Source organism: Arthroderma uncinatum, assembly GCF_011692745.1.
Source record: "Arthroderma uncinatum strain CBS 119779 chromosome Unknown scaffold1, whole genome shotgun sequence".
Classification (NCBI taxonomy): Eukaryota; Fungi; Ascomycota; class Eurotiomycetes; order Onygenales; family Arthrodermataceae; genus Arthroderma; species Arthroderma uncinatum.
Genome location: NW_022983863.1, coordinates 3,572,619 through 3,598,295, shown reverse-complemented (window position 1 = coordinate 3,598,295; position 25,677 = coordinate 3,572,619). Strand labels below are relative to the sequence as shown.

The 25,677-nt window shown below is 49.8% G+C and overlaps 9 protein-coding genes across 9 annotated transcripts; 2 read left to right on the top strand and 7 right to left on the bottom strand.

Annotated features, from left to right (window-relative positions):
• Window positions 1-530: 530 nt before the first annotated feature.
• GIQ15_01096 (uncharacterized protein) lies at window positions 531-1,443 on the bottom strand (the record flags this gene model as incomplete). The annotated part of the gene is made up of 2 exons (XM_033548513.1): window positions 531-1,362; window positions 1,412-1,443. The coding sequence occupies 2 exons, from the start codon at window positions 1,441-1,443 to the stop codon at window positions 531-533; spliced, it is 864 nt and encodes a 287-aa protein (XP_033409464.1).
• Window positions 1,444-2,441: 998 nt separating this feature from the next.
• On the bottom strand, window positions 2,442-3,651 carry GIQ15_01095 (uncharacterized protein; the record flags this gene model as incomplete). The annotated part of the gene is made up of 3 exons (XM_033548512.1): window positions 2,442-2,927; window positions 3,007-3,273; window positions 3,331-3,651. 3 exons carry the CDS (start codon window positions 3,649-3,651, stop codon window positions 2,442-2,444), a joined length of 1,074 nt encoding a protein of 357 aa, XP_033409463.1.
• An 815-nt stretch (window positions 3,652-4,466) lies between these two features.
• GIQ15_01094 (glutamyl-tRNA synthetase) lies at window positions 4,467-6,575 on the top strand (the record flags this gene model as incomplete). Its single annotated transcript, XM_033548511.1, has 1 exon — window positions 4,467-6,575. The coding sequence occupies one exon, from the start codon at window positions 4,467-4,469 to the stop codon at window positions 6,573-6,575; it is 2,109 nt and encodes a 702-aa protein (XP_033409462.1).
• A 668-nt stretch (window positions 6,576-7,243) lies between these two features.
• Window positions 7,244-10,096, top strand: GIQ15_01093 (glutaminase; the record flags this gene model as incomplete). The annotated part of the gene is made up of 5 exons (XM_033548510.1): window positions 7,244-7,521; window positions 7,593-8,004; window positions 8,056-9,076; window positions 9,136-9,266; window positions 9,326-10,096. The coding sequence occupies 5 exons, from the start codon at window positions 7,244-7,246 to the stop codon at window positions 10,094-10,096; spliced, it is 2,613 nt and encodes an 870-aa protein (XP_033409461.1).
• A 719-nt stretch (window positions 10,097-10,815) lies between these two features.
• On the bottom strand, window positions 10,816-11,904 carry GIQ15_01092 (uncharacterized protein; the record flags this gene model as incomplete). Its single annotated transcript, XM_033548509.1, has 1 exon — window positions 10,816-11,904. The coding sequence occupies one exon, from the start codon at window positions 11,902-11,904 to the stop codon at window positions 10,816-10,818; it is 1,089 nt and encodes a 362-aa protein (XP_033409460.1).
• A 1,200-nt stretch (window positions 11,905-13,104) lies between these two features.
• On the bottom strand, window positions 13,105-14,554 carry GIQ15_01091 (telomere and ribosome associated protein Stm1; the record flags this gene model as incomplete). Its single annotated transcript, XM_033548508.1, has 5 exons — window positions 13,105-13,732; window positions 13,793-13,940; window positions 14,116-14,280; window positions 14,405-14,423; window positions 14,534-14,554. The coding sequence occupies 5 exons, from the start codon at window positions 14,552-14,554 to the stop codon at window positions 13,105-13,107; spliced, it is 981 nt and encodes a 326-aa protein (XP_033409459.1).
• Window positions 14,555-15,382: 828 nt separating this feature from the next.
• Window positions 15,383-16,834, bottom strand: GIQ15_01090 (MeaB protein; the record flags this gene model as incomplete). Its single annotated transcript, XM_033548507.1, has 4 exons — window positions 15,383-15,674; window positions 15,740-16,250; window positions 16,308-16,524; window positions 16,643-16,834. The coding sequence occupies 4 exons, from the start codon at window positions 16,832-16,834 to the stop codon at window positions 15,383-15,385; spliced, it is 1,212 nt and encodes a 403-aa protein (XP_033409458.1).
• Window positions 16,835-20,558: 3,724 nt separating this feature from the next.
• Window positions 20,559-23,988, bottom strand: GIQ15_01089 (lethal(2) giant larvae protein; the record flags this gene model as incomplete). The annotated part of the gene is made up of 7 exons (XM_033548506.1): window positions 20,559-20,584; window positions 20,647-20,937; window positions 20,981-21,123; window positions 21,196-21,748; window positions 21,819-23,399; window positions 23,471-23,807; window positions 23,902-23,988. 7 exons carry the CDS (start codon window positions 23,986-23,988, stop codon window positions 20,559-20,561), a joined length of 3,018 nt encoding a protein of 1,005 aa, XP_033409457.1.
• A 421-nt stretch (window positions 23,989-24,409) lies between these two features.
• Window positions 24,410-25,432, bottom strand: GIQ15_01088 (uncharacterized protein; the record flags this gene model as incomplete). Its single annotated transcript, XM_033548505.1, has 2 exons — window positions 24,410-24,539; window positions 24,606-25,432. The coding sequence occupies 2 exons, from the start codon at window positions 25,430-25,432 to the stop codon at window positions 24,410-24,412; spliced, it is 957 nt and encodes a 318-aa protein (XP_033409456.1).
• Between the last annotated feature and the right edge of the window lie 245 nt (window positions 25,433-25,677).

Below are 25,677 nucleotides of genomic sequence, written 5' to 3'. Positions count from 1 at the left end.
TAACAAATAACTATACCTTGTGCTAGTCCATTTGTTCTTTATTTCAATAACGCTATCAAAGACCTAGTGTGGTTTGGTTGTTGACAAGCCTATTGTTATTGAACGTTTGCTTATTGTGAACACTCTTAATAGAACGCAACTAGCTGGACTTGAGAGTTGATGGACAAACACAATCTGTTACCGTTTGATAGGAGAGCAAAACGCAGCAGATTACCTAGGCTATTACCTCTATGGTTATATGATAAAGCACCATGCTGCAGGAGTGATTGTTTGGAATAAACCTATACCCCCTACTACAAGACCTTATTATCTAGTAGCCATCCTGAAAATAATTCAGGCTATAAGGCCATGTGCAGCCCAAAATGATAAACAATACCGGTGGAAGATGATTTGATAAATATAAATTGTGAATACGGAAGACCTTCAGCTAAGATCGGCTCTAGCTCTCATACTAATACTTCGCCGTTTCCTATAACAAATCCCCGATGAGCTTTTAGGAAGAAAGCTGAGGTATCTATGAGGATGGACAGCTACCACTGGTGAGAGCGGTAGTCTGCGTTATCAACACCAAACTTATCCAGTGTGATTTTGACGTAGCTTGGATGGCCCCCTTTCCCCTTGCGAGATACTACTCCGGTAACCTTCTTGGTCACTACTTGATCTTCTGCTTTCGGGTCCGGTGTATTTTCCACCTCTTTATCTTGCTGTGGCTGGCTTTGACCGGCTCGTCTCATGTTCCCCCGGTTTCTCACCTGCCGTTGCTTCCTTTCTTCTGCAATGACACGATGTTTACTTTGAACATACTCATATATGTCATCGTCATATTCACGACATTCGATTTTGAACTCCTTGTATAAGGCCCAAGCACGTAAACGTCGGTCGAACACCGCATCACCAATGCTGCGGATAACAATCTGACGCGGCTCGGAATTCTTGGGGAAGGACTGATAGATCTTCCGCACTTCTTCAACACGAATCTGAGTATTGGCCATCTTGTTCATGCGAGCGAGCATGTCATTGTAAACCAGTTCAACATCGAGGAGCTTAGCAGCTTCGAAAATCCGAGCGTATTTGGTATAGTTCATCCGTTCAATCCAGATCAGGCCGCGACCTTCACAGGATTTGACCATCCAGTCAAAGACGATGATGAAGGCCTGCTTCAGACCACCGTATACTGTGGCTATTTCCTTACCATCACATCCTGGGCGGTTTGCATGCCCTGTATCTTTGGACGGGAAGCAATCCTTCAGCACGGCAGAGAAATAGGTTACCATGTTCTTTGGAATAGCGTCAAAGAGAACCTGAGGAGCTTCCTTCGGGTTGATGGCATGCATGAGCTTGACCCTTGGCCCATTGCAGAGGCTATAGATATTAGAGCCATAGAACAGAACAAAGGGCAAGATGATCTTACCTGCGAAGTTGAGCAGCACTGAGTCTCCCCATTTCCTCTTACTACCTTACTCTAGAAAGGGTACGCGGAGTGGTTAAGCGTCTTGTATGTTGTAGGGCAAGCTTGGAACTTTTGCAAAGAATGTTTGATAAGTAAGAAAGGGTGCCAAAGAGACAAGAAGTTCAAGGGCTGGATATAACTTTTATATTGTCGAAGGCAATATAGTGAGTGACTTGGTATATATGAAATGCGTCACTTCCTTAAACCACCATCATCTATGAATATGCCCCTAGAGCCACTGCTGGCGGAAGTTTCCTTGAGTTTGACATTCCTCATAGTGAAGTTCAACACAGTATGTATGTCTTTGTATCATGCAGTTTTCTTTCAAAGATTGATATAACATTCAATAATAAATAACAAAGCCAGATGACTTGACTGTATTTTGTAGCTACTTGGAAATGGTATTCATCACTCGATTTCCAAGCTTATCTATGGCTTTTCCCTTGAACAAAAAGCACAATAAGTAAATGGAGAGCCACTAAATTTGCTAGTAGGCCAGATTACTTGAAACACTCGGTAACAAGCAACAGTAAAAGAAGCGATTGTTAGCAAACAGTCGGACAAACGGCATTTATTTGAATTTAATCAAAGGGTATCTCGAGTGGCCGTTTTATCGGCTTGCTATAAGGGTATAAGGAGCCTAGCCCAAGTATTCGAGTATCACAGATGGGATCGAATAAAGAAAGACAGTTCATCGCTTTTTCTGCTATATATCTGTGTCCTGGGATGATATATTTGAGAAAGGATAATATTCGTGGCTCGCGATGTTTTGTGTCGACGCTACTAAACCTTGCAGAAATGTGATATGGACGAGGTTATCGGTGGGTCTACAAGCCCATACTTGACAATTTTATGGTGCAGATTTTCATCGACAAGTTGTGATAGAAAGCATTCATCTTTGATTCGAGTATGGTATAGTTGACTCCGCCGTATGGTTATTATCGATTAAAAGTACACGTTTTCTACAAACCTTCCTCCCCTAGGACCATTATCATCCGCTCCATTCATCCAACCCATCATACTCAGTCGTGGTTTTCATGAGTTTCAGGAGTCCATCCACGGCCGTTTCCTTCTTTGCCTTGGCCATCATCTTTTCGACGGCGCACCCGCCTTCTCGGTCAATGATGACAGTGCCGTCTGCAGTCTCCTCATGCCGTGACTGACTGTCTGTTGGGCGAGAAGGCGCAGGAGTCTCGGGCTGGAAAGCTACCTTCTGCTGTGTTGGGGTAGAGTCGTTATCGATATCCATCTTGCCGTTGTCCTGGCCTGTTGGTGTGGATAACTTGGCCTTTGGGGTCATGTCGACACTTGATTCGGTACGCGCCGACGAGGCTTTTTGATGTTGACTGAGAGGGGACGAAGCATTCCACGACTGACGGCTTTGTGCCTCGAGCTCCATGAGACGACGGTCGATCTGGCTGCTATCTTTGATGTTCTTCATTGCTGTTTGGACCTTTTCTCGAAGCAGTCCAGCTTTCTAAGAAAGTACTTAGCTTTGTTGAACAAGACAAGACCACCAAGGCCACAAGTATGAAGGATAAAGAGCCAGTGCTTACCTGTTGGATGAATATTCTGCGTGCCTCTGGGTCTGTTGGGATAGTGGAGGAAGATGTTGTTTGCTGTCTTGGGACTTTATGTGGACGGTTTGGTGAGTTAGATGGTGAGTCTCGTCTGGCAATGTTGCTACTGCTGCAGTTGCCGCCTTCAGATTCAAAGCTTAGGTTAAGGAGAGAAGACATGCTGGTGCTCTCCTGGGAGCAGCCCTTCTCAACACCTTTCTCCTGGCCGTCACACGCTTTCTGAGAATATTGCAAAAAGGTTGCCTAGTTCTGTCAGCAACTGGCAGATAACTCATGTTTCTTAGAGACCGTCAAGCATACTTCTTTATCAATATCCATGCTTGAATGTGGCGTTGTATCATCATAGATATAAAACTCATCCTCCCTCTTCTGGCTATTAAACGAGCTGGTTGCTGTGCTCGGCCTGACTTGTTCCACCTCAACTTGATCTATACTCCTCTTCTGTCCAACAACCTGAGTAGGTGACGACGGGGTATTATTGCTAGAAGCGTGTTTACTGATGCTGTCTCCAGGGCCCATATCCGATTCTGAATTATGTTTTCTTGGAGATAAGAGCGCGTTTGTTGTCTTATTGAGGAGAGCAGGTCGAGGTCGAGCGGGCGTGGAGGGAGCTAGGGACATGTCTGGCGGCGTATCGGCCCTTCGAGAGCTTGGATTAGGAGACGAAGCAGGTTTGTAGGCTCGTGTATAAGCTGGATAACAGGCTCCTTCGCGCGAGTCGCTCGTGAAATAGGGTGAGTTGCGCTGGAGGCTCCGCGTTCAACGCATAGATCGATCGTGGCGTAAGGGATTCAAGTTGGCTATCCTAGATCAATAAAAGACGGTATTAAGGATAGCAAGAGTATATACTAGAACAAGAAGACGCCGTCAACGGGTTTCCAGAGCTTCCAAGGGACACTTGAGGTAAACAGTCGCGTGCTGTGGTTTGTGTTGAGCGCATAACGCGTAGCTGCTAATATCTAGTTATCGATAAGGCGCGATGGTTAGTTAACTACGCGGAGATAGCTTTCTCCGTTCTCTCTAGGACTTCGGATGCTTCTCTCTTAACCAGTTCATACCTGGTCGATCTATCAATTCATAATGGTCCGGTCAATTGAGAGATCGAGGATATTCTCTCGTTGGCCGTGGAAGCTCTAAGATTTGGCTTCGTGCTTGGCCTCGCTTTATAACTAAATAAAACCCTTCCATGCCCCGCCAAACTAGAAAATATCTTCAAGGCTGCACTTGAGTCACTCTAACTCGACTCACGATCGAACACTTGAAGAAGAGGTCTCTCGCATAGGAGACTGCTTGAAGACACTGGAAAGATATTTACTAGCCAGGGAACAAGACAAGATACCGAGTGTAGGTGCTCGATGTTGCCCCTCCAAAGATCCCACTACACCAGTCACACACAGTTATCGGTCAATACTAACGAGTCTTTACTGGAATTACAGATGTCCGTTCTTACTGTTGCCTTGAAGGCCCCCGGAGAGACTATTCTCCCGGCTGTTGCTATCGCAAATTGTCTTCAGGAGGCCAAGATTGAGTTGCCTGTTGTCTACGAGGAAGCCGAGACAGTCGGCAAGGGAAAGGCAGAACTCAAGCTCGGTGACGGTACCCTGATCTATGATGACGATATCATTCCCTACCTCCGAGAGCATAATGAGGTCCTCCAGGCTGGAAACAAGGAACAGGTCGACGAGTGGTTGAAGAGGTCTACCGAATTCAGGGCCACCGATTTCAAGGCGATGGACAAGCCAATGAAGGAACTGGAGGCCCATCTTACGCTCCGTTCTTACATTGTTGGGTATGGCTTGACACTGGCCGACCTCGTCGTTTGGGCCACTCTCCGTGGTAACCGCGTTATGAGCGGAGCCGTGAAGAGGTCGACCAACAGCGTTGGCAGATGGTTCAACTTCATCGAGGCTCTGTACCCCTGGATTGGACAGGGTGGCGCCGAGGTGGCCGCGGGAGCCATGAAGAAGAGGGTTGCAGCTAGTGCAGCAGGTGCCAGCTATAACATTGGTCTTCCAGACACGGACAAAGGCGTGGTGACTCGGTTCCCCCCAGAGCCATCTGGTTACCTCCACATCGGTCACGCCAAAGCAGCTCTGCTTAACGATTACTTCGCTCATGAGGCATACAAGGGAACGCTCATCTGCCGATTCGACGACACCAATCCTAGTAATGAGAACCAGGAATTCGTGGATGCCATCACCTACGACTTGTCGTTGTTGGGTATCTTCCCCGACAAGATCTCGTTCTCCAGTGATTATTTCCAGCAGATGTACGAGGACTGCATCAAGATCATCAAGAGCGGCAATGCCTATGCCGATGACACTGAGAAGGAGCAGATGCAGTCTGAGCGATGGAATGGAATTGCCAGCAAGCGCAGAGACGAGAGCGTCGAGGACAACTTGGCTCGATTTGAGGAGATGAAGACTGGGTCCGAGGAAGGGCAGAGGTGGTGTATCCGTGCAAAGATATCCATCGACGACACCAACAAGGCCATGCGAGACCCCGTTATCTACCGCTGCAACCTGACCCCCCATCACCGGACGGGAGATGCCTGGAAGATGTACCCTACGTACGACTTCTGCGTCCCTATCCTCGACTCCCTAGAAGGTGTCACCCATGCCCTACGTACGAATGAGTACAATGACAGGAACCCGCAATACGCCTGGTTCCAGAAGACCCTTGGGATCCGCAGTGTCCATATCTGGGACTTCTCGCGCCTCAACTTCATCAAGACCCTTCTGTCGAAGCGCAAGCTCACCAAGATTGTCGATCAGGGCATGGTCTGGGGATGGGACGACCCCCGAATGCCCACCATTAGGGGTATCCGTCGCCGTGGTATGACCATTCCTTCCCTGCGCGAGTACATCTTGAAGCAAGGCCCCAGCCGCAACATCATCAACATGGACTGGACCACCTTCTGGTCCAACAACCGGAAATACATCGACCCTACCTCCCCGCGTCACACCGCGATCGCGCAGGAGGACATGGTGCCGGGCATTGTGTCGGGTGCCGGCGGCGTCGAGACCCAGGACAAGCCAAAGCATCCCAAGAACCCGGAGCTCGGCAGCAAGACCGTGTACTACAGCAAGGACATCCTGTTCGAGCAGGAGGACGCCAAATCGTTCAAGCAAGACGAGGAGATCACCTTGATGAACTGGGCAAATGCCATCGTGCGCAAGATCACCGCCGACGCCAGCGGGAAGGTCACCGGCCTCGACCTCGAGCTCCATCTCGCCGGGGACGTGAAGAAGACGGACAAGAAGGTCACCTGGCTGTCCAAAGACCAAGATCTAGTCCCTGCGAACATCTACGAGTTCGACTACCTGATCACCAAGGACAAGATCGAGAAGGACGAGGACTTTGAGCAGTTCCTGAACCCGAAGACGGAGATCAAGACCGCCGTCCTCGCCGACTGCAATCTCGCCAACCTCAGGAAGGGAGACAGCATCCAGTTCGAGCGCAAGGGCTACTACATCCTCGACCAGGAGCCCAAAGATGGTCAGCCTGCCATCCTGTTCAACATCCCAACCGGCAAGTCTGGATAGATATAGGGTGTGGTGGGATTACCGGACAAAAGGTAGATAGAACAGCCAGCTTCAATGAGACAGTGCCACACAGCGCCACATGACAGGCATATAACGTCGTCCATTATTATTCCCTTCCGCTCCCGTAGTCTATGTAATAAGGGTCTGTAGATCGTCGTGGCTGTCCCTGTATATCGCATGGCCGGCAGAGCGCACAAGATCACAACTTTCGTTTGATCGAGATATCACAGCCAACCACCACAACTCCGGCCTCACGTCGTGCATTAGCGTGTTGCCATCTCGACTGCCATGTCGGCCAGAGATGTCGACCACGCTGATATCGACATAGCATCGCATCCATGGACACAGTACTGAGTATAGTATCAACATATATCAACAGCATCGACATCGTCAACATGACATCGCATCACCAGGTATGATGCTTACCCCAGAGACGGCCAAAGTCAATGTCGCTGATCACCGTTTGCAGGCGCAAGTGACGCTTCCGCCTGACCAGAAGCTCGCTCGCTCCTCCTCCTCCTCCTTGTCGTCCTTGTCCTCGCTCCCGAAGGCCCGCCGTGGCGCTTGCGATGGACTATACATAGCCTTGCCCCCGCCTCGCTCGCTGCGATAGATCCTCCAGACAACATCTCTCCTCTCCTCCTGGCGAACCGCTAGTCACCGTCACCATGTTGCCCTGGATCCTGCTCGCGTGGGCGGCGGTCTCCTCCTCCATCGCCGGAGCTTCACGGCTCACTCCCCCCGTCCTGCCGCTGATAGTCAGGAACCCCTATCTCAGCACCTGGCTCGCCGATGCGAGACACGAGCCGTGGTCGTCATGGCCTATCTTCTGGGCCGGCCAGCATATGGGCATGAGTCTGATGGCCCATGTCCCCAGCACAGGGAATGTGTATCCGTTGCTCGGAAGACCCCACGACTCGCTGGGCGAGAATAACCCGAAGAACGGGTATATACATCTCTTGATATACCTACTCTTGACTGCTTTCGTTCGTGTTTCTAACGGGTGTACGGGGACAGATATAATGTATCCTACGCCCAGTTTCTGGGATCCAAGTACGATGCATCGTCCACGAACCTGACCTACCTGATCCAGCCGACTGGTAAACACCAGGCTGAGGAGTCCCTGAAAATTACCGTCACCTTCTTGTCCCCGATAACTCCGACGTCGACGCTGCGTCAATCTATCCCCGCTGCTTATGTTACCGTGCACGTAGAAGGGAACATGAATGTTAACATCTACATGGATATGAATGGTGAATGGGTCACGGGGGACCGTGGAAGCGCGCTTGTATGGAAGATGGAGAACATTGTTGACGCCAAAAAGGAGAAAGCTCTCTACCAGTGGCAGGTCAGCAAGAAGACGGAGCAGCTTCTTACCGAATATCAGGACCGTTCGGAATGGGGATCACTGCATTTCCTTGCCCCTCAGGTAGGCTTTCATCATTGCAGACCATACTTCAATAATACTAATACTATATAGGGCGTGAGATACGAATCTGGAACATCAATGACACTTAGAACTAGATTTGCAAGAACCGGTGTCTTGCAAAATATGAATGATGAGCGGTTCCGTACCGTGATGGACGACGAGCCCGTCTTTGCCTATGCCAAACCATTCATTCTCAACGGAACTGATGACAAGCCCAACGTGGATATTATCAACGACGAGGTGACCTTCACTATTGCGCATATCCAAGATCCCGTGGTCCAGTTTGCCTCTGCCCGTGGATTGACCCTTATGAAACCGCTATGGAAATCCTGGTTCCCGGATGTCAAGAGCCTGCTCTATTTCCACTTCTTTGATTTCAACAAGGCCAAGACTCTTGTCTACAAGTACTCAGACCAGCTTGCCAGGGATGCGCAATTGTCTGCTGCTGAAGACTACGTGGATATTGTTGCCCTCAGTGCCAGACAAGTCCTCGGGGCTACCTCCTTTTCCGGGACCGCAGAGAACCCCATCCTTTTCCTCAAGGAAATTTCTTCCAATGGAAACTGTCAAACCGTGGATGTTATCTTTCCCTCGTTCCCATTCTTCCTCTATACCAATCCGAGATGGCTGGCCTATCTCCTAGAACCATTGATCGAGCACATGTTGAGTGGTCAGTACCCCAACAACTACTCCATGCACGACCTGGGCACACACTTCCCGAATATGACCGGACATCCTGATGGGAAAGACGAGTACATGCCTGTTGAGGAATGCGGTAACATGCTCCTCATGGGTTTGGCCATCGTCAACTCCCTCAGATTCCCACCGGACAGCAAGGGCACCGCACCGTGGTACCCGGGCTCCCTCGAAACCCGAGCTGCTGAGCCGGATGCGGGATTGTTCCCACTCCGAGATCTTCAGACCGTTGGTGGCATTGACAAGCTCGACAGTGTTTGGGGCGTTGGACCAGACGCCACAAACCTGGCTCGTAAATGGGTTGACAAGTCGTATAGACTATGGAGACAATGGACCGGCTATCTTGTTGAGTTTTCTTTGGAACCACACAACCAGCGTAAGAACTGAGCCTAAACTACTCCCTGATATCCATGGCCTACTAACCATTCTTCATAGTCTCGACCGACGATTTTGCTGGATGGCTGGCCCTCCAAACAAATCTTGCCCTGAAAGGCATCGTCGGCATCAATGCCATGAGTGAGATGGCCAACTTTGTAGGAAAGAGTGACGACTATAAATATTTCAAGGTATGTCTTCCGAGATTGTATGAATGGTAACACGGCTCAAACTGATTTATCCTTTTTAGAACATCTCCGATACCTATATCACGAAATGGGAAGGCTTCGGCTTCTCTCGAGACGGCACACACGCGAAGCTCTCTTACGATTGGTATGGCTCCTGGACCACGCTCTACAACATGTTTGCGGATGCCCTTCTCTGCTTCCACCTTGACGGAACTGAGCATGATACCCACACCCATAAACTTGACGAACAAAAACCAATCACCCCGCCACCTGGGAAAGTTGGGTTCATCCCAAGACGAGTTTATGAAAAACAGTCGAAGTGGTACGGCATCGTACGTCAAAAATACGGCCTCCCACTTGACAGTCGTCATCTATACGCGAAAACCGACTGGGAATTCTTTGCAATGGCTGTCTCCAGCCCATCAGTTCGAGGCGAAATCCTGCAATCTGTCGCCAAATGGGTTAATGAGACGGCCACCGATCGTGCCCTTACCGATCTTCATAAAACAGAAGAAGATGGAGGCTTCCCTGGACCAAACTTCTTTGCTCGACCCGTCGTTGGTGGTCATTTTGCCTTCCTTGCCTTGGAAAAGGCCTGCAACGGTAAAGCAACCGAGGGACTTAAATTCCTGGACAAGGTCGATAACTCTCCCGCAGACGACGACTGGGAAGGTCCCGAAGATGACGGCACTGGTAAAGGAGACTCCCAATCCCCTATTGAAGATATAGATGGCTCGCATGTGAAGCTTGGAGATGAGTCTCAGCTTCCTATCCAAGAAATGGATGGAGAGCAGGCGAAGATAGTCTACGAGGATAACCTGGACGAGGTTTGAAACCTTCTACCGTTTGTTGATATTGTTTGCTCGGTACAGCATGGTACAGCATGGCCACCACGGCTCTTTATATATATTTTTTTATGCCTCAAGAATTGTTTTTGTGATTTTCGGCGTTGTTTTGGATGACCGCGCTAGGTCGAGGGCAGATTTTCTACTCGTTTAGAAACCCCCTTTTGAAGTTGGATCATCGTTATAGGTTCTCTTTGGCGAGGCGAGACTAGACCACCGCTATACTCTTCCACTTCTGTGCGGCTTGTTACGTGGGATACCCCTAGAGACCATTCTACATCTGCTGGCACATTGAAGTACATGGCATGTCCATAGACTATTGGGAATCATATCGTTATTTTTATTATTACTGCTCTCCTCAGACGGATTAATAGTATACAGAGAGGCATATTGTACAGCCAGAGAAAGGAAACGACATAAAATCAGGTAAGGGGTATAAGTGAGTGACTAGGGTTGAATCATTCGTATCGTGTCATGTCAAATCGACCAAATCAAATCCAGGCAAATTTCAAACCACAATAAAAAGCAAAGGGAAGGAAAGATAGGCGATAAGGTGCTAAACACGCAGCTGAAAAACGCAGATTATTTTAGTCCTTTTTTGTTTTTCCTGCTGTCAAAATAACATCCTTAAAAGAACAGAGTTATGCATGTACTAAATTCATGAAAAAAGGGTAGAAGGAAATGAAACGACATGACTCCAAAGTCAATCAACGTCGCATCCATGGGAATGGGGGATCTGGCATAACGTTGTATTGAGGCTGAGGACGGTATTGAGGTTGAGGACAGCGCTCCATACGACGAGACAAGACAGCAATCAGATTCTCGCGAGCCTTCATACGAGCTGGTGCCAATGGCTTGGGCTCCGGCCTCACAGTATCAAACAGATTGCGATGGAGACGGGGCAGAGGACGTCCTTGTTCCTGACCATATGGTGCGGTATTTGTAGTAAACCCTTGTGCACGGGCTTGAGAGAGTAACATATCAAGAGCATTGACGCTCGATTCTCGTCCCTGACCATATGGAAGGTAATTGTAGCGTGATACGTATTCTTCCTCGTTGTTCTCGTTGTATATGAGCATTGGTAGAAGTGGTTCACGTAATGCTCTCCGATGGTGTCGAGGTTGTGGTGGTGGAGAGGGTGAGGGAGAAGGAGAGGAAGCTTCGATGACGGGTCTGGAGACGATGATTTCCCTGGTGACGGTTTTGCCTTCGTCGGATCCCCAGCCGAGCTGGCGGAATGGGAGGGAGTTCTTGTAAACTGAGTAACCGCCGCATAACTGAGCCTTCTTTGGTGCTTCTGGTAGCTTGGGTGCGGGAGTAGGAGTAGACGGAGGAGAGGGAGTATGGTAGGTGAGCTCCTTGTTTGGAGGAGTGACGGCGTTGTAAGTCATGGAGCCGTTTGTGCTGGGAGTAGTAGGGCTGCTCGTGAGAGATGGAGTGCCGTTGAAGTTGTTTGTCTCCGAGTCAGACGCAGGCTCGTTGCGCTCTCTCTCTCCGTAGGCCTTGGTATTGGCCTTCTTGTCGTCGTCGTCGTCGTCGTCGTCTTCGAACCCTGCAGCAGCCAATTTGTGGAATTTTGAGAGGGCTGTATCCTCTCCCTTGAGGAGCGGCGCAGAACGCATCCCCAGGGCATACCCGTTGGCCGTCTTCAGCTTGCTGAAGTCAAGGTTGTAAGGGTACTCGGGCTCGTACCCGAAGCTGACTTTGGGCTGGATGCCCGGGCTGTTCAAGGAGAAGATCGAACAAGTCGATCTGGCGGTGACTGGTGTCCCGCCGGCGCTGTTAAGATACGCCATCTCGTATCAAGTTTTAAAGGAGGCTGTTGGAATATCTTGAGGGTTCGTTCACGGTATCGAACTGAGATCTGAAGCGTAAGGAGGAAGATCTTGGATTCAAAGTGGTTGAGAAAGGAAGAGATATCAAAGTGCGAGTTAGACGAGCAGAGACTGCTGCTCTGTTCCCCCAGCCCCCTGATTTCGAATCTATTGAATAACACAGCTTCCGCTTCACCTGATATGAAAACTCTGCAGACCCCGCACGCTGGAACGAAGACTGGTGCATCTAGACTCGACTGTGATGTCGAGTTAGCTGGAGGTGGCTGGGTGTTAAGGGGCGTGTATCGAAAGTGATAGATACGACCCGGGTGAATACCGACACCAAGAGATGAGCGAGTGATAGTAGGATATCAGGGACCTTGACTGCTGGTAAATCTCGCCTGGGAGGTGACATCGCAGTTATGGGAGAGTACTCACCGTTGAGGCTCTGTCTGCGGGTGACGTTTCGATGCTATATCTGTATTCAAGTTAATAGGGGTATCAACCAAACGACAAGCCTCTGAAGACGGGTATATGCAACGACAGCAGGGTATAGAGCAAGGCTACAGATATCAGCAGCCTGGTATAATTTGTTAAATCATCTTTTCCATTTTTTTTGTCCCTTAATGTTAGAACGTAAACTCGCCCAAAACCATTTCTACATATCTTGCACTCGTGGTGCTTTTGGTGCCCTGGAAGACACAAGAACCTTTCCCTGTAAGGCACGAAAGAGCATAGAAGGCACACCAGACCTCCACGTACTCCTAGAGGAAGAATCGACAATTCAGACTGTGAGATAGGCAGAAAAAAAAAGGGGGCAAGAAAAAAAAGGGGGGGAAGAAAAGTGGAAAACAGTAACTCGAGAGGGAAAACAAGGAAAATTAACTGGTAAAACAAATAGTATCACGACGGAGAAGGCAAAGGTAAAAGACCCAAGGGAGAGAGAAGTTCATGAAGATATGAAACAAAATTCGATTTCAATTGTCCCCCAATGTTTTCCCCTTCCCATGATCAGTTTTGTTTTAAATATTAGAAACAAAAAAGGCCTTTTATTGAATCTCCGCTTAGATGATTTTTTTTATCACATTCAGGGAAAAAAAAAAGTTATTTGTTAGAGGTGCAGCAGAATTGCAAGACCGACGCTTCTGTGGGCCGATCAATATACATGGAGTGTAGATCCGCTTATTTGCCTCCGAGAGAAGGGAAGTTCTTCTCGTCGACGGTAGGGCCAGCGTTGGCGGCGTGGGGAGGACCACCGCGAGGAGCTCCAGTGCCGCGACCGTTGCCACGACCACCACGGAACTCACCACGTCCTCCACGGCCACCACGGCCACCGCGTTCACCGCCACGGTCACCACGATCGCCACCACGGCCGCGGCCACGGAAGGAATCACCGCCGCGGCGGGGAGCTTCGACGAAGCGCATGTCGACTTCGAGGACGTTCTTCTCCTTGCGTTGACGCTCTCGCTTGGCCTTGTCCTCCTTGCTCTGGCCCTTGATGTAGGCTTCTTCCTCCTCATCGGTGCGCTTGAGCTCCTTGGCGTTAGCCCATTTCTTGTCGACCTTGGTGCCTTCGTTGGCCTTGCGGGATTCCTTTGCGCTGAGCTCGAGCTTAGCCTCGGCTTGCTCTGCAAGGTAGTCGGCATATGATTTGCTCTTGTCTTCTGGCACTTCCTCTGGCTCTTCAGCACCGGCCTCAGCGGCGTCCTTTTCATCGCCACGGGCAATGGCTTCTCCGGCACGCTCATCCTTGAGGGCGGATTCACCAGAGCGGGATCCCCAGCCCTGCTCGACTTGCTTATCTGTGACACTGCAGAGACGATGTTAATATTGAAGTCTAGCGTGAAATACTGCAATTGAGTGTACTTACACTCTGTCAGTGCGAGAGTGACGGTCGTCGCGGATCATGTTACCGCGGGCGTCACGGTTCTTGTGGGCAGCTGGAGGAGCCCGGTCGTCAGGACCATCGGTGGGCCTGTTGCGGTTGCTCTGAGCTCCGGCATTGCGGTCACGGAATGCTGTTCGATGTCCCCATGTTAGAAAACGGTATCTATATAAAGTGGTGCTGGACACGTGACATCATAGTAGAAAAAATTGCCACAGCCATAGTGGGCATAAACATGAACGGCTATGTTTATTTTTTTTCTTATTCTTTTTTTTTTATTTGTTTTTGACATGGAGCTTTTTATTTACCTTGCTCGTTTGCTGGGAGTCTGGGTCCACGGTTGTTGGCACGAGGAGCCGTGGTTTCGCGAGGCTCATTTGGCCCATCACGCTTTCCACGGCGAGGGGGGTTCTTGTCGATGACCTTCACTGGAGGTTCTGGCTCTCTGTTGGGATCGAGCTCCGGGTCATTGCCTGTAATTCGGTATTCATGTTAATTTCGTATATCGAGAGTGGAACGAGAGACTGCCACGGGTATGATATAGCAGTGTAGACGGAATGGCGAGGTTTGTGTGATGGAGTGGAAACTAGATCGTACCAAGAAGCTCGTACGGGTTCTATATCAGAATAAACAGACTGTCAGCGTTTCTCGCTCTGATTCAACGATCACTCAATTGCCGTCACAGCAGCCATTCGAGCGAGCGACGGGAGTATCTGGCGAACGAACCTTGGACCGGACGTCCGACATGACGCCTGGATTTGATATTGCCTTCCTTGGAAGGCTTTCTGTTTATTGCAACAATTCGGGGATATGGAGTGATCGGACTCCGAAGCAGAAGGCAGAAACCCTAGCGAGATAGGAATTCGGCCTCTGGTGCTGTGACGACGTGGTTGGTGGAAGGGAGGAGGTGGTGGTTGGAGGTGGGTGTTTGATGGAGGTTCAGGTGATTATTTGCCTTCAAGCGCGCGCCGGAAAGCCCAAGCCTGTTTCGGGTGCAACTTTTGTTAAGCGAGCTCTCTGGGCCGCCCGGAGACACCTCGGCCCGGCGCTCTTGCGGACATCTTAGGGTTTAGGGTCTACTCAGTATATCAACAATAACATAGCAATAACAATAGCAATAACATAACAATGGAACGATGGATATCAGATGATACTACGGATATAGTACAGACGCTGAATCAAGTGTCCTCCAAGAACAGACTAATCCTGAGATGCTTCCAGCCTGTCCGTACATAAGTGGGTATCAAAGAACTCTTTTTTACCCTCCTGCACTCCCCAAAACGCCTCGAAAATGCACAGCAGACCAGCTCCCCGTGAAGCTGGCTGTAGATCCTTCCTCCGCTTGCATTAGCAAGTCCCTGGTACTCCCGTCCGTGAAACACCATGTCTCTTCTATGTCATGGCATAGACCCATGTCGGCCGGGCCGGGTTGAACCAGCACGGCCGACCTCTAGACGGCATGAACAGTTCGTCAACGATCTATGCCGTTTCTTTTCTTCTTTCATTCTTTCATTCTTTCGTTCTTTTCATCTCTTTTTCATGTTTCTTTCGTAGTTTCTTTTTGTTTCTCTATTCTTACTGCCGCCCATGGCCTTGGGCATAGGTAAATGGTGTAGGAAAGTGCATGCTGGCAGACAGACCGAACGGGTCTGGATCCATCATTGGATCAAAGTGATCTATATACGATGAGCTGGCTGTCATGCCTTCTGCTTCCCCGCTGCTTGAAGCTGGGTGCTGTCGTTGCTGTATGCGCGGAAGCTGTGGCTGAGACGAGTAGTCTGCCGTGCTCTCTGACGGATCGGGTCCGTCCACAGAACTTGAACGGGCATCATATTCCTGTTCTGCACAATCCGGGTTAGCAAAGTTCCTAATTCAGGGGTTAAGGTGGCCAAGAGGAACCAAAGGAGAGGGGTTCAGTTTGGCTTGCCTAACTGGTTATATTGCTTTTGAAACGGTGAAAGGTAGTAGGTAGGCGGTATCCGCGAGGGTAGGATTGGGGTCGGTTCAATATTTTCAGTCGCGGCCGATGTCATTCCCTGGCCAAAGCCGCTTGACTGAGACAGCTGAGGCCGGTGGTACGGGTGAGACTTGTAGTGCTGCTGCTGTTGCTGTTGCTGCTGGCCGTGCATCTCCGTCGCGGTGGGAGACATGCCTCCCTGCATGCTAAAGGCCGGTGACTTCGTTGCAACCGGCGATGATACATGGGATGACGGGGTGGGCTGGAGTTGCGGGGAATGCATGACATAGCCGCTCTCACGGCGTACGTGTGACACGGAGATGGGTTCTAGCTTCTGGACCAGTCCGGCCTGGCCTGGAGGGCTCTGTGACGTGGGCGAGGTGTGTGATGTGTGTGATGGCTGGCTTGTTGCGTTCGGCGGTAGCCTGCTGGGTGGTAGATTGGGACTGCCGCCCCTGAGGCGTAGTTCAGCTTGTACATCGACGCCTGTAGTTGGTATCAGCACTTGCTCGTTCGTCTAAGATATGGGCGAGTCTGACATACCTTTCTCCAGGAGTATCCTCTCTAGCAGCGAGTTCTTGTACCGGAGCATGAGACACTCGTCTGCGGCATTTCGGTGACTTTGCTGTAAGCCATGCAGAGCCTCCTCGTTGTGCTTTATCGTCGTCTCTAATTGTTTTATGTATTCGGTCCGTCTTTCACGGAAGGCCGCCTGTGCCTGTCTGTTTCTTTGCTTCCGTTCTTCAGAAGTAGCATAGATCTACCATCCGTTAGACAATGAATAGGAAATTTATACAATGTTCAGAAATTGTTGTCAAGAGAATAGGAGGAGCGACAAGAGCAGGGCTGTCAAACTCCCGGCAAGGCCAACTACCTACTGGCTTTCTTCCCCCCTTTCGCTTCTGTCTCTGGACGGGGTCCTGGACGACAACCTCCCCTTCCGGCTCCGGCGTAGAGAGAGATGAGCTGCAGGAACCCTCGATGGTGTTGTTCGGCTCAGACTTGGTAGCTACTTCGTCCATACTGGCGCCATTCCTTGACCCGCTATGATCGATAGGCACTGATCTCATCTGGCACGGTACAGGCCTCCGGTTTAGATTTATATGCCTCCCTGGACTTTGCAGGTTAGGGAAAACCTTCCCCCGCTCTCAGGAATGTAAACCAAAAAGCCACCTTTGGCTGGATTGGGCGAAGGACGAATTGGCGTCACGGCTACGGCGCAGATAAGATGCACCAATTGGTCATAGACGAAAAGAAGCGCGCGGCTGGCAAGAGGACTAAGCTGAGGTTGTCGAAGCTATGAAGCCGTTTGAAGACTTCACTGTGGTGGCTCCGAGCGATCCAGCATATCCATCCGGTGGACTCGAGACGTGGGATGTGGAGATGGCCGTGAAATCTGTCCGTATCGTAAAACTGGGAGAGATCCGGGGGAGGAGAAGGGGGAAGAAAGTCGACAGGCGGTGTCAAGTATAAGTACTTGTGCTGTTCGAGCTGGAGGGATTTACGGCCCAAGAATCGCAGTGCTTTCCCATCGAGCAAGCAGAGCAAGCAGGGGGAGGGCCGTCCGTTTTTCTACCCTAGCAAAAGCGCCTAGCTCTCTCCTCCCTGCGTCTTCTCTGGAGATCTAGAAAACTGTTGCTTATGCCATCCTTAGTCCAAGTGGGAACTCTTTTTCCATCTTATGCCACACCTTCTCCCTCCTGTCCGTTCCCTTGGGGCCTCTTTTTTACCTTTTTACCTTTTTTTTTTTTTTTTTTTACAGAATTGAGGGGGAAGCAACCCAAGTGGACACTCTGAGGGCGGCGCGATGTATGGACGGGCAGGCAAGGGAAGGTTTAGTTAAAGAGCTGGGCCAGTCATGGGGTGAAAAGGGTGCTTTTTACTCCGTAGTCCCCTCCCCGCCATCCACTAGTCGGCTGCGCGCCCTAGGGGGTGAAATTTTAAAGCAGGAGTTAGCAGCAGTTGTTCGTGTTGAAGGCGGAAGGTCGACTGATGGCGCTGACGATGGCGTTGACGATGGCGTCGACGGGCGGCTCTCCGTTGCTTCTGGCTTCGTTGGCTTCTTTCATCGTTGGCATCGTCGTCGTCGTCGTCGTCGTCGTCTTCGCCGCAAAATACGTGCGTACTGCGCCCCCGTAAACCGCTTTACGAGGGAGCATCGAGGCCAAGCATGCGTTGCTCCCAGAGCCTCCTCTTTCCTCCCCTAAAGTCGATCGCCTTGGACAGGCCGAGGGCAGGTGGACGCCGTCTGTCCAATTTTTTCCCTTCCCTCCAGGGTTTGTGGGAGTAGCCAGGCACTTGGCCCCCCTAGCTATGTATGGACGAATTCCAGAAAAAAGGCTAATAGTTTTGGAAATTATCCGGGGGAACCAAGTCTTAAAAAAATCACTCAATAGAAGGGGAAAAAAAAGGTCGATGATCCCCCCTTGGTTAGTTTCCATCTGCGAGGAATGTAACTAGTTACCAAGCCGTTTCACACGGAGGAACGCACATATAGTAGTGTCGTGCTAAGTAGCGATTTGTCTACCTTGCCTCGCAGGCTCTCTTAAACATAGCCGATAACCGCATCGTACGCTCTCGTTCAAAACATGGAGAGTTCTTTGCACGTCAGCCGGGTAGACCCTTGTCACGCATAGCATAAGAGAACTATAGCAGAATGGCAGCAGGCGTATTATTGCATCGTTGGACCCAATCGGAACATGAAGTTTCCCATCGGGAAAGTCGGGCGTTGGACGGTCGTCGGTGTGCTTCTTTTTTCCTTTCTTTCGGCGGTTGCAAGCAAGGAAGCGTCTCTGGGCGAAGGAAAAAGCCATCGCCAGCCAGGGCATCTCGCCGGGACTTGACAGTTACTGACCTTCCGGAATCGTTATCCGCAGGCACTGATCAAGCCTTTTGATCGAGCCAGACCAAGCTGCCTGAGACAGAATCCTTTGACGCATCAAGGCTAGCGGTTCGACCTTCGCAGGACGGAGCAAACGACTAGTCGAACTAGTTCCGTTGTTAGTTACATAGCCTCGATCCCCAAAGCTCGGAGCCGGGGAATAGGCTATCAGTCAGCATATCAGGATGTTGCGCATCGTCGTCCTTTGATAGATCCGTGGGAAAGGGGAGAGGAGGTGTGAAAAAAAAAAAAAAAAAAAAAAAAAAACCCCAAGAGGATTCCTGGCACAGTGACAGGTGCTCTATATCTCAAACGCAGGTCGTCCCCCATGTCGTCTCTGCACTTCTTGGACGCTGCAAGCCCAGTGAGCCTCGCTTCGAGGTTCGTGGAGGCCATCGTCGCCGTCTGCAAGCCGCGTTCGACAGGGACGGGTTCGATCTATTGATTCGCACTGCAACCCACCTGCGTCCCCCAGGCTGTGCCCGAATGTTGGAAGACGCCACATCTTCATGGGTTCGTTCTTGTCGCTGAGCGAGTATATGTATATGCACCTGCTGGGACCCTGGTACATGCTTACTTTCGACCTGCGGAGTTTGCTGGTGGTTGTTGTTTGTTGGTCTATCAGACATCTCGGGCGAGACTAACCGCTTAGTCAGGTCAAGGGTCGTCTTCGGCACTTGGAAAGGGTTGACGATGGTGAAAAGACGGTCAAAAGAAAGGAAGAGACCAGTGGACGGGCTGGTGCATCGCTCAAGAGTTGGGATACTCGCCAAAGCTGGTGCTGATGTCAGATATGGTTCTCCAAAGGGTTATACTTCCAACACGACAGTGTCTATACGTGTGAGGTGTCCGATGATCTGGTAGCGATGGATCTACGCTCTACGATGGTCGAATGAAGGAGTCGGCCATTCGAGGCAAGGCACCTTCGAGTGAATACTATCTACATCCAACGAGACGCACAGTGAACCTTCCAAGTTGGTCACAAAGGATAATGAACGGCATATAGACCCAGCGAGAGACCGTACGATACAATAGTTCGGGCAGGGAAGGGATCGAATCCTGGGTAGAATATTAGGCCTTGGCCTCAGAGTGATCACAGTGAGGAGATCATCCTCTAGCATTCGTTTGATATTGGGCATCATCCCAGAGCTGAAATCTGTCCCATGATAACTTGTTGGATGGCTCTCCTTGAAACCAGCTAATTTCTTCCGTAAGGACCCTGCTCCTGATGATCCGAATAGCATCTGGGATAGAAACGAGAGCGTTCTCACTTTGTAGAATTAGCTTGTGCTGCCAGGATAGCGATATGGAGAACACTGTATCGAAGACCCGAGTAGGATCTGCTCTGTAGTTCGGGAGGAAGCATGGGGCGAGAGTGGGTTGAAACTGCTTACCATTTTATCGATGTAGTAGGGGACAGGGGTTTTCATTCCGGTACGGATATAATGTGATCATGGTTTATCAGGTAAACAGTCTTTGGGTCCAAGAGGTAGTAACATTTCGTCTGTCCTCTTCTCCCATAAAATAAGCGATATGTTTTATCTACTCGGTAAAATGTACGAGCCCGTATAAGCTTTTTATATAGTAAGGGCCTTCGTATATCGCTGCTGTGATATCAATAAGATGCTTGACATTATACTTGTAAATGGCTAGAATAAGCTTGAAACGATTCAGAAAACGAGCTCGGATCTTCTAACATAAAATGCCAAAGCCCCAAGGTGGCGTGGTGTATATACAATTAAAGCCGGACCCTCGATAGAATACAACATCATAACAGCATTCATGAGGGGTAGAGTAAGTGCAAAAGAGAGTTACAAAATTCTAGGATATCCCGAATATATGGGGTAAACCCCATAATTTCACCCAAACATGAACAGGGCGGTGGTAGGTAGGTTTACATAGTAGAGATGACATCAAAAGCCGAATTTTGAGCCAAGGGCTAGGTATCTGATATTAGCATTCATGTCTCCCTCACGTGTATGTCAGAATGTATGAGCTTACCTCCGAGAACGGCCTTCTTCTTTTGGTTCTTAACAAACTTGTTCACATCGTTTGCTAGGCCGCTACTACTCTCTCCTAGGCGATCCATGCTATCGCCCATAATGTTGAGATTTTCAGTCCTCTCCTGGACCTGTCGTTGCATATAAGCCCAATACGTTTCTTGAGAACCCTGCGAGGTATTAGTGTTAGATCTAGGTAGACGTCCTTCTCGTTCGGCCTTCTGGCGTTCTTGCTCTTCTTGACGCATTTGCTCAATCATGCGTTTGGATGGGGGACGATTTGGGCCGCCGACTAGAACATATATATGTTAGATCAGATGTCCAGTAAGCCGTACCGCACGCGGAGAGAACCCCACCTAGTAAATCAACATCCGCAGTGGAGACAAATTGGGTTCCAGCTATCCATTGCAGATTTGAGATAGTTGGGCGGGGCGGAGGGGTTACTTGAGGGTTAAATAATCTATCCGCGGTTCGGAGCCTATATAAAACAATTGTTCAGTTAGCACCACGACCATACAATGGCAAGGAGAGCATTGCGCTTTTCACATACAAGGGACTGCCGGCGCCCCAAACATGAAGCATCATCATTTCAGAGGGCCCGTTCCATGCAAGAATATCTCCTGATGGCGATATGCGAGCATCCCCTAGCCTTCTGGTATCAAGAAGTTTGCTAATATTTGCGGAACCGATTTCTTTAAGGGAGGGTATGGAGTATGCTCTAACTTTACCATCTCCAAACAGACCAACAAGGCTATAACCTCGGGGTGAGTTGACAACAGTAGCAGAATCGCACATGAAGTCATCCCAGCTCTTGTGGGCTCCTTTAGACGTGGCGGGTTTGAACATGCGGCAACCAGAAGGAGTCACTGCAATGATAACTCCGTTAACCCTTTCGCCTTTTCGTAGATTTGAAACGGCTTCCTGCGTGGCTAATGCCTGGGCTCCGGTTTCGGCATTTGTAGGACATATAGATAATACTCGATCATCCAGAGTACACGACCCAACGAAGGACACGGTATAAGTGGGGGATGATGAAGGGAGTATTTTGAAAGTGGCCAAATGACCATGGTTAGTACCGACAAAACAGCTGATGCTCGAATAGTCTAGAGAGAATTAGCATGAAGACGAACAATACTTGATTATGAAAGAGATAGGCTGTGGGGGGTATCTTACTATCATCTTCTATCGTCAAAACTCCAAACTCAACGCAAGTTGCCCAATCGGTTCCTTTTTCTGCTGAGGAATGACTTTTCCAGCTGCTTCTCCTCGATTGTTTCGCGAAATCTGTAGAATGGGCAGAGTAAATTACCGCTGGGCCACGTAGATCAATGATTGCAATGCTTCCGGACTGATATCCCACGCAGATGAATCCAACATCGCTGTGCTTGATGACCGTGACTGGTCCTTGACGTTGGTCAAGCAATAAGAGTGGAAGAAACCCTTCCTTCAGGCCAGGGTCTGCTCTGTGAGATATGCTAGTCATCTCGCCAGGGCCGTCATTGTCGCCCAATGGCGCATCTCTACCAGGGTTTTCGTTTCGGCCCCATTTGAAGATTGCCAGCTCTCCGCTTCGGAGGCCAACTGCGAGCTCGCCAGCTGCTCCGGAGAGTGACATCTGGGTAACCTCAATTCTGTCATATCGCCCAACTGCGCGAGCTAGGTCAACTTGAAGCACCGAAGGGTTTTCAATCTCGTCATCATGCCCCGTATCCCAAAGACGCAAGAGTCCATCGGCATGCGCAATAACAGCGATGTCTCGATTCTCGAAACGTTTCAGTGCCTTTTTCGATGCCGCTCCCCCAATGAGCAGTGGTGGCCCCTGCGCTCTCTTCTCTCGCCAACCTAGCCACCGTGTCCTGTCGACGCAGGAGAGCTCAAGTTTGGTAACAAATGGATGAACCATTGTTAGGGATGGGTGAAGAACGTTAGTAGGTGATATAGGATAGCCGCTTGGGAAACTTAATGTGACTAGCTCTCCCGAAGACAGAAGAGCAACTACTGCAATGGGATCTTGGGCACCCCCAAAATGGGGTGACGCCCGAGGAATCAAGCAAAAGTGGACTACTTCTGCATTCGGTGGAGTCTGTAACGTTGACTGACGTTTTAAGGAAGCGAAATGACCGGATAGAATTTGCCAGGTAGATGTTTGATAGTTTGGAGTAACCCCAAGGTCAATAAACGTGAGTCCTTTCGCCACATCGGTGGTAGGAGTTCCGCCAGCGATGAGCAAGCCCGTGTCATCCGGATTCTCCTTGCAACACCAGGCAATCTCGAAGACGGGCGCCTTTATTGAAAAAGTGCCGGGCACCGCGCCAGAAATGGGGGTGCTATCCCCAGGCTTATTGACGTCTACGGCTTGTATTGTTCTGGCCATCACAACTCTACCATCTTTAGGATCCCAGAAAACAAGAGAGGAGTCTTCATGAACAGTTAGGACAAATGTGGCGGTTGGATGCCACAGTGCCTTGACAATCTTCGGCCACCTAGTCTCACGAGCTGAGGATGGGTCCGAATCCCCGCCGGGTGCACCTTTTGGTACCTCATACTGGAAGAATTTGATGGGTATATTCTGTTTGATGGAGAATATCACTGCTCCATCTGAGTATCCGATCAACAAAGTTCCTATATCCTTGGGGTGGAAAGCCAACGACACTATGGGGAGAAATCTGGCCCGCGGGTTTCGTTCTTTCCACAAATTCGGCACCTTGAAGAGTGCTACCAGATGTCGGTCGAGATCATACGTAACAAGCTCGCCTATTCTCATAAAGTGTCAGCCCAAAGGGACCTCCAATTTAACAGACGGGGGCGTGATCGCCTTAACGAACCGTTCTGTAACCCGATAAATGCGTAGTCTAGAACCGGGTCCGTAAGAACGCAGGTAACGTGCCCTGGCGGTGCATACGAAGCGACTAGCTTTCGCTCGTCGAGCGAGAAGACACATAGCTCATTCTTCGCGACAGCGATGAGTTTATCTCCGCAGAACTGAAGAATGCTCGTCGACGCTTTGCGCGGGAGCGAGAAGACCGCGGAGACTCTCTCCTGTCCAAACACATAAATCTCCCCGCTTCCGAACTGCGTCTCGCTTGTACCAGCAGCGAGTAGCGATTGAACGGGGTCATACGCTATGGCGCTGATTCGGGAATTTATTCCATAACGAGCCACCTGAGAGAAGGTCAAAATTAACGCCTGATACGCAGTATTTATAGAAAGAAATGACAAGCCTGGTCTCGATGTCTGGGGGGAGAGGGAGCCTCACCTCGTCTAGAAGGAAGCTTTCCGGCGAGAGGCCTGCAGACAGGTCGCTCTGGATACCGGCCTGCTTCCCTCTCAGGAAATGCGCCATCGTCTTCCGATCAAAGCGTAAAGAGCGTACTATGAAACCTGGCGGTTTAAAATTAGATCGCAAGTAACGAAGTTGTTCGTGGTGGAAGCAAAACGACGTTTAGTTGACTATGCTGCCTTCCTTGGCGGCTGACGTCAATATCGCGTGAAGCACGTGAAAAGTGGTCAAACGACACATTTTTGGAATGAAGACAGCTACAGATTCAACTATATACACATCGCGGTAGCCAAATTTATGTCGAGCCTATCCGACCATCGAGCCCAAATCCCTAGTTAGGTAACGCCTCCCCAATATCATCCCGAACCCTATTTCCAAAACGCCACAAGCTCCAAGCGTTCTAGTATACACGTTTTAACGCCAGTCAAATTTAGCACCGTTGCACTATCTACCCGAAACGAAAGATAGCCAAAATAGTGTGGCGTTATGGGTTAAAGGCTGCAATAGAGGCGAGGTTCGCCATTAGAGCTTTTCGGACGCGAAGCTCCTCTTCGTGGGATTGGTTTCGATAGTACTGTTTTACGATTTTGAGGATGTTTCGGTAGCAGGAGTAGCTATGGGCTGAGGTTAGTTTGAGGGCCTTGTATAACGGGCAGTGAGCTTGCAGAGAGACGACTTACAACAGCAGTCGGATGGGTGCAGAGCCTTCTCGCGTTGGATCTGACCCATATCCTTTAAGAATGTCGGATGAAGGGTTTTCAAAGATGTCCGTCATCAATACGTCGCCCCAGGTCGCAGCCGTGAAGTCGATAACCCCGCTGACGTCTTTGGTCTTGGGGTCGATGACAAGATGTGACGATCGGCTGATGTTGTAGAGAATCAACCGTGGCTCCGTAACTTCATCGAAAACAGCCGACAGGCGGCTGGCCTGGTGCCGAATCTCAAAGTACGGTAGGGAGATGAACATGTTTTCTGCGTTCCACAGAAGAGATTCAAGGAGATTTAGGAATGCACGTTTCCAAGTTCTCTCCCCTCCCCCAACGCAGATGTCATGAACGGAGCCAAATTTAGTTGCAGTGTGTTGTCCGATCTGATCGACAGCGATTCCGAGCTGCCTATCAATCCGCCGTAGGTCGTCTGTGGTCAAAGACTCTTGAATCTCTGAAAGCGGGACGCCCTTGCACTTATAACGTAATAGACACGTTATTGTCGGAGATGATGGAGACACTTCACACTGGATGAGCTTTGGGATGCACCATATTTCACTTGGTTCGAGTAATGACAATACATGGGCCTCCACTTCGAGCGAGTGTCGTTCATAGTATAACACGGTTTCTGGATGCGGTGTCGACGTCTTCAACACGAGTTCGGTGCCGCCAGATAGCCGTAGAAGATAATGTGGGTGTGGATCCTCATCATAAGCCTGTATGCTTGAAACTCTCTGGTTTGGGAAAAGAGTTTCAATAAGACCACGGAATGAAGAAGTGCTGGGCGTGCTGCGAGTCATCTTTGTAGGGAAGCCGACTGATACTGTCGTTGTAGTAGAAATCTGGAGGACATATGGGTATGGCAAAGTACTGCATTGACGCTGCATATTCGATAAGCTATGTTGTTCACGATGCAGGCCCCGATTCATACGTGGGGATTCACGGTATCCAGCAGAACATCTGAAGGCCGTCATGTTGCATGAAAAAAAGAAGAATATATATGATATAACTATATATTTTGACTGCTCACTCACATTTAGAGAAA